The 10,769-nt window shown below is 39.2% G+C and overlaps 1 protein-coding gene across 5 annotated transcripts in view; it reads right to left on the bottom strand.

Annotated features, from left to right (window-relative positions):
- ITPK1 (inositol-tetrakisphosphate 1-kinase) overlaps nt 1–9,623 on the bottom strand; it is a 371,106-nt gene extending 361,483 nt beyond the window's left edge. For 2 of the 5 annotated variants that reach the window (XM_051977360.1, XM_051977356.1), the window contains exons 1-2: nt 8,986–9,083; nt 8,352–8,624 (exon numbers count right to left, since the gene is read on the bottom strand). In XM_051977360.1, the coding sequence (XP_051833320.1) occupies nt 8,352–8,446 (95 nt within the window). In that variant the 5' untranslated portion in view covers nt 8,447–8,624; nt 8,986–9,083. Of the gene's footprint in view, nt 1–8,351; nt 8,625–8,721; nt 8,905–8,985; nt 9,084–9,526 lie in introns of those variants that run through there. The other 3 variants (XM_051977357.1, XM_051977358.1, XM_051977359.1) reach the window with 3 other exon arrangements.
- Nucleotides 9,624–10,769: the final 1,146 nt, after the last annotated feature.

The raw sequence follows: 10,769 nt of genomic DNA on the forward strand, positions 1-10,769 counted from the left end.
AAATATATAATAGCTGAAAGCCCAAAGAAGAACCTTGATAGAATATAAAAAATAATTAAACTGTCCAGAAGTGATATAGAACAAGAAGAGAAAGTAGAAATAGAAAAATTTTACTGATCACCATTTCGGAGATCTGACAAGAAAAACACAGAAATATCACTGCTAAATTTCAAAGCCCCCAGATCAAAGAGAAACTTATAGAAGCAACAATAAATAATTAAGATTCAAATATGTTGGAGCTACAATATAAATCGCACAGGATTTATCAGCAGCTATAATAAAAGAAACTACAGGTCATGGAGTACTATATATCAACAATCAAAAGAACTAGGGGTGCTGCCAAAAATACTATATAAAGCAAAGCTAAATATAATGAATAAATATAACGAATGAAAAAAATGAGTACTTTACAGGATTTTGTCTCAAACAAACCTAGACTCAATAGAAAATTTAACATATAGAGCCAACAAAGACAAATTTCAAGGAACTCAATAAGGACAAATTGTGTTTTATAAATGGAAATAAGCCACATGACTACAAACATTAGTAATTGGGTAGTTCAAAAGATTGGGGTAGAACTGAATATGATATTACTAAGCAGCAATATCCATTTATCTAAGAAAAGGTAAAAATGCTATATAAATGAGGTGATAACAAGAACTAACACAGAGAATTTAGATAGGAGAGGAGGGCTGATGATACTGAAAACCTGCTCACTTCAAGAATGGGTTAAAGAGGGCAATAAGCATGCACTTCCCCCTCAAGAAGGGCTTAACACCTTCCAAAATCTATACAGAAATAAGGGAGGAGTAAAAAGGATATGGTGAGAGTATAAAAAGTATCAATAGGACTGGGAAATGGTGTGGATTAATAGGAGGGGAGGAGTGGGAACAGGTGTATAGATTAATAGAAATGGAGGGAGGAAAGGATCTATGGGATGAAGGGCTGGTGGGGAGGTTAAATAATAGCAAGACAGTTAATACAATGTAAAATAGAAGAGTTAGTAGAGATAGGAAATAAGAAATATACATAAAAATAATAACAATGATCAGGAGTAGAATTTATTAGAAAAAAAAATGACTGAATTGGGCATCGAGGTGGCTCAGTGGATAGAGCACCAGCTCTGAAGTCAGGAGGACCTTCATTCAAATCTGATCTCAGACACTTAATACTTCCTAGCTATATAACCCTGGCCACCTGCCTCAGGAAAAAAAAAAAAAAAAAAAAAAAAAACTAAATCAAGAAAGAAATCTACATTACATGTCAGCTATATTATTTTAGATATATGTGTATATAGGTATGTATGTGTTGATTTATGTATGTTTATATGTGTATTATATTTTATGTGTGCGTGTACATATATACACATGTGTGTACACCATAAATATATCTGTGCTTAACTGCAGCCTGCTTGGGGGGGAGGGGGAGGGAGAAAGAAAAAGGGGAAAGGAAAAGTAGGGGGAAAAAAAGAAAGTAAAAAGTGCACAGCAGAGAACAAAAGAAAACTTTCAAGGAAGCAAAGAAAATATGGACAGTTATGAATATGATCTTTTATTATTATATATACTTTCTTAAAATAGAAATTTATTGTTACATATTTTGAAAACTCCCCAATGTCCTGCTAGGCACTTGACAATGTTTTTCAGTGGGTTTTTTTTTTCCTTTCCTGTCTTTCTTTTCCTATTTTTTTTCCTTATTTTGCATTTAAGTTTTAAATAAATAAATACATTTTTTTAAAGCCTACTTACTTCCTCCTCCCCCTTCAGCCAATATGCCAATTTCATAGAATCCTGAAATGTACAGATCCTGGGAGGAACCTAAGATCACTTAGTTCAATCACTTGGTTTTATAAATGAAGAAGTTAAATGACTTGTCCTGGATCATGCAGTTAGATGGTGATATAAGGCCAGGATTAAAATCCAAAATTTTTTCTTCACTTTAATTACCAAAAAAACCCATAAGGACTTTTTTTTAAACTTACAAAGCTTATTCTATTCTCAAAACTGTATTATATATTATATTGCTTGAAAAGCAATGGTTCTATTTTCTTGAAAAATAATCAACCAACCAATGGGAAACACTCTTTTGCTCTTAAAAAAGATCCCAATTTTAGGCCAGAATGAAAAATTCAAACCTTCAAGACCAAAAGGAAAGGGAAAATGGGGAGAAAAAAAAAAAAACAAAAAAATACTTTATTCTCTTATTCATTCCATATTTAGAATCTAAAATGCAGAAAAACACAACAACATTCACCTCACAAAGAAACGTCTTACCAAGCAATCCTTCTTCTCATACTGAAATTAAAAGTAATACCAACTGAATCTTATCTACTACTGAAAGATCTGCAAAGTGTTATGCCTACACTATCTCATTAGTCAATTTTTACATCGACTATGGGATATTATTTCCAACAATTTATAACCATTTTACAGTTAAGAAAATTGAAATAATTAAACTTAGACCCACCAAATACAAAATCATTACTTAAACTGAAGCACTTATAATCTATCATATAATCCAGCATTGAAAGGTCAAGAGACCAGGATTCTAATCTCTACCATTAATGTGCTATGGGAAGTCACTTCTATGGTCTATTTCCTCCTTCAGAAACTTTATCAAACTACATAATCTTGGAGGCCCCTTTTTAGATTTAAAAGTCTATGAGTTTAAATTCTACAGAATGTTGCATTCAACAGTTCTTATCTTCCCAATTAGACAAATTTATTTTCAGGAATTACCTTAATCAATCAATAAACATTAAGCATCTACTATGTGCCAGGAACTATGCTAAGTGCTGAGGATGAAAAAGAGATCAAAAACAGTCTCTGCCTTGAAGAAGCTTACAATCTAATAGAGACAACATGCAAATAAATATATACAAAGCAGGGTAATATACAGAATACATATACAGGATAAATAGGAAATAATTAATAGATGAAAAGTGCTAGAATTAAGAGGGTTTGGGAAAGTATTTTTAAAAGACAGGATTTTTAGATGGTACTTAAAGGAAGCCATGAAAATCAGTAGGTGGAATTAAGAACATATTATGTCCCAGGCACTAGTGATGCAAGTATGATTTGGTTTCTATTCTTATCATTAAATGAGGGAAACAATTACACATATAAGTGAATACAACTTAATCACAAAGCAAATAAATATAAATGTCTAACTAGTTTTCCTTCTTTCAGTAGAAAATAGAAGACTGGAATATGGTACACAAAGTCAGTAGTAGTTAAAAATCAATTTTGCTTAACTCTCTTTTTGTTGTTATAAGGGAAAACTGGGCTGGGAGAAGGGAAAGGAACAGGTCTATACCAGTAAGTGACTACTGTAAGAACAAAAAGGCATCATAAAACCTTTAAAATAATTTGGAGGGGAGGAGGGGGAACGAAGCTAGGTAGCACAGTGGACTAACCCAAATTGCCATCAAATAAATAAATAAATAAATGTTATTCTCCATGATTAAAGTCAACTGAAGAAGCATTTCTATTGCATTTTAAGCAAAACACACCACTTTCCTCACATCTCCATTAGATAAATGGTGAGGTATTATTTTCCCTTTAAAGGGAAGGAAGCACACAGACTATTAAGTGATTTGCCCAGTCCCCCAACTAGAGCTAGAGCCAAGATTTAACTCAAGAATTCTTAGAAAATCTAATAGATTGGTATTTTTTATCCAGGACTTTATTCCCTTGCTAAAACTAGAAATGTTCCCAAATGCTGAGTGGACTTTCTTTTCCCCTACTCCCCCAGCTCATTCTATCCCCATTTTAAAAGGAAAAAAATCTTTACCTAAAGAGTTAAGCTAGCATAACTGCTACATTCACTCACTCAGGAGAGCCAACCAAAAAATAAATAAATAAATAAAAATAAAAAGGAAAACTATTTCAGAGACCAGAAGAAAATCAATTTCCAGAACCCTTCCTCCTTTCCCCAGAAAGGCCAGCCCAAGATAAAAGAATTAGCATTACAAGAAGCTGTCCTCAACCCACAGGTTCAGCAAGTGGCTGTCCTTTATCATAATTGAAAGCATATGGTTTTAAGGACAAACTGTGACTATCACAATATATCACATGCCATAAATTTGTTTCTAAAAACTCCTGCAACAAATATACAAATGCACCCCTAAGAATATAAAGTACATTATTTATACCTGCTTATAACTCCCACCATTATTGTGAGCCAAAAAAAATTTTTTTTTAAATTTATTGACTAGATATAACAATCTGAACAGGCACTAAAAGAGAGGGGGAGTAGTTTTCATTTTGAGCATCATCCAAAACACTCATAACAGAACCTGAAATTCATAGTTTTTGCCAAAATTTCAAGATTCTTTTTATATTCCCTTCCTTTTATTTGAAATTAAATGTTTTAAATTATAAGTAAATACCAAAACATTCAACAAAATGAACATTTCAAATAGATGTCAATTCCCAAAAGAAGTAATTGAACTCTCCAGGGACTATGAGAGCAGAGAGAGCACTGGACTTGGAACCAGAGGACGTGGCTTCAACTCAGGTTCTGCCCTAAACACTGTGCTATCCAGCAGCCCTTCAAAGTACAGACTACATTTTAAGGTGCTGCAATTTATATCTTTGGAGCACTTAGCCCAACAGAATATAAAATCCTTGATGAACTGATTGAACCATGCTTTGCTGCAGTGATGAGAACACAGGCCTCAGAGTCCGTTGTCCAGGTCTTGAAAGTACCATTTAATAGCTGCATGATCTTGGCTAACTTAAGTCTCTTCATCTGAATCTCCCTTAGTCCACCTCTAAAACTGGGATAATCCTTCTACTCATAAGTTGTGTTGGGAAACAAGAGATGCCTACCAGGCCAGCCATTAACCACAGCTCTTAGCAAGACCCACCTACTGTAAAGATTCCCAAAAAAAGAAACTAAAGGGGGAAAAAAGTTATTAGAAAGAAAAAAAGAACAATTCAAAGCTGCTTTAGATTTGGAAGTACAAAATCAAGCCCTCACCTAAGGCTAGAAATTATACAAAGTGTCTACTCCACAAACTCTATTTAATCTGATAATAAACTAGGTACTCTTTAGCTACAAATACAAAATGACACAGGGTAACATAAAAATAAGTATTAACCAACATTTCTCAAATCTTAAATAACTGCAAGAAAACCTAAAAACTCTTTTGCTAAAATAGATATAGATATAAATAAAGGGTCTAGGCCCATATCAAAAATGGTTCCTTAAAAGTATTATGTGAGAATTCCTTAGTAACAAAATAACAGATAACATTTATAATGCTCTTTAAGATTAGCAAAGCACTTTACAAATAATTTCATTTTAACCATAAAACCACCCTAGGATCTAGGTATTATTACCTGTTCCCATTTTGCAGATAAGGATATTTAAGGCAAAACTGCCCAGTCATACAGCAAATAACTGCCTGAGGAAGGATTTGAATTCAGCATACTATCCATCCACTGTACTACTTTTAAAAGACTATATAATATGCTTAGTGATTAATATTAATGCATCCTGATACCCTTTCAAGGTACCTAGAAAATACAATCTATGCATTACATCTTCATGCTTTCAATGGGAAGCTCTTGTTTTCTCAATTTCAGCATCTAAAGACTCAGAAGAGATGTGTGACTTCATCTTTTCTAACCAGTCTGTGAGCCAGAAATCCTTTCTAAGATATTATCAACAAGTAGTCATTCAGTCTTCCTTACTCTTAAGAAAGGGAAAACCCACAACCTCCCCAAGCACACATTACACTTTTGGACAGTTCTGAATGTGAACAGATGTTCCACAGCTCCTAGTTCTGACCTCTGGGACCAAGTTGACCAAAGCTATTCCCTCTTTCACATGGCCATCCTTCAAACAGATGAAGGGAGTTATCTTTATCTTCTAAACTCTTCGTTCCCTAACTCCAATCTTCTCTTCTGGCTAAACACTCCTCAGTCTCTTCTTTCTCCCAATACTTTTCTCCAGTTCTCTCTCATCAAACCTGCCTCACCTCTCTGGGAGACACTTCAGTTGGTCAATGTCCTTCCTAAAATGTGCCACCCAGACATGAATACAACAACAGATCTGGCCAGGAGAATGCATCTCCATGTCCTGGACATTGCGCCCCTCTTAACGTGGCCTATCTGAAGTCTAGTGCCTAGCTACACACTCCCTTCAAGTTTGAAAAGCTTGCTTTCTGGGGGGAAAATGAGCCTGAAGGAGCAGTGCCAAATGAAATCAATGCCATCCCTGAACATAGAATGACACACCACAGGGCTTTTTTACACAAGGTGAATTCTTTCCTAAGTTTCTCTCTTGGGGTGGGTGGAGAAAAGAAAAAAGATAGTATCAGTAGAAAGGAAAAACAGAGAGTCTTTAGATGGGCCTGGGAAACAGACCTCTAGACCTACAAGGAGCTGAGAAAGTTACTGTAGAAATATCAAATCTGCCAAACCCTAACCAGTTATATGCCAACTACTGTCACTTGCTACTCTCTATTCATTCCTGATTAAAGAATGGTAACTTTAAACTTTCCAACATGGTTCTTAGAAGCAAGGGATATGTGCATCCCATCTTAGAAAACAAATGTGTAATGTCCAAACATAAAACAGCTATCAGTTGGATGACTATTTATTAAAGATACATATTCCCTCTTTACAAATGGTTTCATGTAAACATATCCTTTAAAGTAACAAAGGATTCTTAAGACCTTTTCTATCATAGACATCTCTGGCAGCCTGGTGAAGCCTATGGACTCCTCAGAATGATTTTAAATGCATAAAACCCATATATGTACATATAAACATATGTATAAAACACATTTATGTATGCATACCAGTAAAATGGTTGACAAGATAGTGTTCTGTTTTGTTTTTTAATTCACAGCCTACAGATTAAGAATCCCTGCCTTAGGAGCAGCGAGGGGACACAGTGGATAGAGCAGCAGCCCTGAAGTCAGGAGGACCTGAGTTCAAATCTGGTCTCAGACACTTAATACCTCCTGGCTGTGTGACCCTAGTCAAGTCACTTAACTCCAATTGCTTCAGCAAAGAATAAAGGAAAAAAAAAAATCCCTGCTCTAAAACCACTTACTTTTTTTTAAAGAAAATTATAGCTTTTTATATACAAAATATATGCACGGTTAATTTTTCAACACTGACCCTTGCAAAAACTTCTGTTTCAACTTTTCCTCTTCTTCCCTCCACCTGCTCTCCTAGATGGTAGGTAGTCCCATATATGTTAAATGTGTTAAAATATATGTTAAATACAATATATGTATACATATTTATACAGTTATCTTGCTGTACAAGAAAGATCAGATTTAGAAAGAAGATAAAAATAACCTGAGAACAAAAGACAAAAATGCAAGCAAACAATAGCAGAAAGAGTGGAAATGCTATGTTGAAAACCACTTTCAATTTATATTTATTAGATGAGACATACCAGTTCCATGGTCATTTAAAATCTAATTAAGCATGGGGGCCAAAGGTCTTCCCAAGTCAGAAATTTTCCAAGTTGGAGAGAGCAGAACATATGTGGGAAAACATTGGACTTAAGACATAACATACTTAAATGTTTGTCGACTGTTTGCATGATTAACATACAAGTCAAGTGATTTGAGACAAGCCATTTATTACTTCCTACCTTCACACATTCACAATTTCATCTGAAGATAAAAAGGTGGGTAGGAGGAACAAAAGAGATAAAACTGCTCAATCAACAAGCATTTAGCTTCACCAAGGCTAAGGCTCAGGAGACCAAAGCAAAGAAATGCAACATTTCCTGCCCTCAAGGAACTTACCTTTCCCCAGAAAAAAAATCTTTCCACCTACGACTGCTTACAAAATCTAAGTATATGAAAGTATTTTACAAGCTAATTATTATATCGTTATATTATAATCTTTAATAGGAAGAGATTTTTAAAAAAAAAATTTCTAAGTAGCATCTCAATCACATCTACCAAAAAAAGAAAAAACTACTCAGAATCTTAACCATAGGAAAACATTCCCAAATTCAGGGGTGGATCAATTAAATGCATACTTTCTACTCAACTTCACAGGCATCCCTACATGAAAGTAAGCTAATTGTTTTGGACAGTGCCTAAATGACATGCCTTTGTGCCTTCACAGGTTCAACACCTTTAGCATTGTGCATCCCTTACTTCCATCTGTAGCAGTTTTCCCCTTATTGCTTTAATCTTGTAGATCCTACATATAAGCAACACAACCTGGAAATATCTATCAATTCCATCTACGGCGACTGTTCAGGAAGCAAGAGACCCACCCCAACCCCAGTCGTTTTCACTGGGTCCCAACTGTGAAAGGCGCAGAAAGAAGCTAGCAAGTCTGACCTCAGAATGGGGCTCTTTTCCTTACCTGCACAGGTCGGCAAAGGCCTGGAAATTGAGCTTCTTGATCTTCTTCTCACTCAGCCAGTAACCAACTCTTTTCCCCTTCAAAAAGGTCTGCATCTTCGTCCTTCGATGGGGGTACTGCAGAGGAGGTGGGTATGGGGTACCGTGCCAAAGCGGACAAGACTATATCCCCAAGATTCACACAGCCACTATCGGCAAGACTGTGTCCCCAAGATTCACACAGCCACGATCTCCACTCACAAAAGAAGAACCGAGACTCAGAAAAAAAAGAATACTGCAGGGAATAAATAAGACAGAGGGAATAGGGTTAAAATAATAATAATAAAGCCAGGCGAGTGAAATTCACTTGCAATATTCTCCGAGAAACATACAGCATCAGCTGTTGTCTCGCTCCCACGCCCCACATACACCACACTCCCCCGGCCGGTGCGGCAGGGCTGCTGAGGCTGCCAGGGATCTTCCCTCCAGGCAACTTTCAAGTGTCTGTTTGCCCGTCCAGGCCCCGGAGTAGAAAGGACAGGCAGAGAGCTGGGATGGGGAGGGGGGCGGGGAGAAAGGGAGGAGGAGGAGCATGGGGTGGAGATGAAGAGAAAAAGGGGAAGGTTTAAAAAAAAAAAAAATAGAAGAAGCTTTACCTTCCCAAAGACCTACAAGTAAAGAGCAAGAGAAACAGCCCCGGCCGCGCAAGCCAGAAGCTTTCGGCTCAGCTTGCAGAACACCACCCCCAGGGCAGCGGCGGCGGCGGCACTGGAGGAAGAGAAGGCGGCGGCAGAGGCTCAGCCCCCAAACTGGAGCCGCGCTCCCGCCCCCCCAAATCCTCCACCCCTTTTTTTTTCTCCCCTCCAGCACTCTTGGTCTCCCCACCTTCTCCGCCCCTTCCCTTTATCCCGCCCAGGGCAGCACGCTTGCTCCCTCGCTCTAGCTGAAGCACAGCTGGGGGGGTGGAGTGAAGGCACTAGAGAAGGGAGAGTTCGAATCCCCTCACCCCCATCTCGGACCCCCCCGGCGAGTTCGAACCCGGCGCGAGCGAGGGCCCACACTTCCCGACCCCCCGCCGAGCCCTCAGCGGTGGCCGGCCAGGCAGCACGAGCCTCCAGCCTAGTCCTCCTTTTGCACGTCCCCTCCCCCCCCAAGCTCGAAGGCTGCCTTCCCCGCCGCCACCTCTTCCCTTCCTACCTCCTTCTCCTCCAGGCCGCCGCTGGAAGCCCGCTATTCTCAGCCGCCGCCTCCGTGGCCACTTCCTCCTCTTGCCGCCGCCGCCGCTTCTTGCAACACCCCCCCCTCCACCCTCTGGTACTAGGCGGGCGGGGGGGGGGGGAAGAGAAAGCCGGGTTGACACACCCTCCCGCTGTCGAGATGGGGGGGGGAGGGGATCCGCAGCTCGACCCTCAGGCCCTCTGCCGCCCGCCCCGGCCACTTCCAGCAGGGAATACGAGGGGCGTTCGGGGGCTGCCCCTGGGCCACCCGGTCTCCGGAGCGCGCGCCTTGCCCCTCCCCCCTCGCTCCAGCCCAGTGAACCGGGCCTCTTAAACACCGCGCCGGCAGGGGGCAGCACGGCACGAATTGAATCTTAAAGGGACCGGAGCTCTTTTCCCCCTCTTCTCTCCCCCTCCCCCCAGGCTTTTGAACTTTGGAATATGAGGTAGGGAGGCCAAAAGTCCTCCTAGTCCCAGGACGGTGGGGAGGGATGGGGGGGCTCTAAAGGGAATGTTCTGAAAGGTCTCCTCTCCCACCTTATGCAAATGGAAGACTGGGCCAAACGTTAAAAACTACAGCTGCTTCCTACCCCCGAGCTGAGCTGATTCACACCCAGCCCAGCCGACCGAAACCGACCTCAATATTCTTCCAATTATGAGAAAAAAACATTCAGGCAATAGGGCCAGAAGTTTCATAATTATCAAATAGACTCTAGGCAAATCACCTACCCTGTGTGCCTCAGTTTCCGCGTCTATAAGATAGGGGTAATAGCACCTGCCTCCCAAGATTTTTTTGAGGAATGCATGAAATGACAAATGTAAAGTGATACTGCCTGACACATAATGCCTCTGTACACATATTACCTATTATTTTTTCCGGCACAGTTATGGGGCTGAGAGGAGATAAAAGCCCCTGCCCTCAAAGACCTTCTTATCTAGTTAGGAAGACATAAACATGCAAAAAATTATTCATTAAAACTAAAATATATGTAGTCCTTTATGGCTTGAGGATTGAGATACATTTATCTCATTTTATTCATATGAGACTTGTGAATTAGTATGATCATTGGCCATATTTTAATGATGAGGAAAGGATCAGAGAAGTTGTGGCTTTCTTGAAGTCACAAAGGAAATGTGTTCCTGGACCTCGATTCAAAATATATTATTTAAAGATTTAATACAATAGAAAAGACCCTAGAAAGAATTCTGTAAGCCTATTTAGA

The sequence above is a fragment of the Antechinus flavipes genome, chromosome 2 (assembly GCF_016432865.1).
Source record: "Antechinus flavipes isolate AdamAnt ecotype Samford, QLD, Australia chromosome 2, AdamAnt_v2, whole genome shotgun sequence".
Classification (NCBI taxonomy): Eukaryota; Metazoa; Chordata; class Mammalia; order Dasyuromorphia; family Dasyuridae; genus Antechinus; species Antechinus flavipes.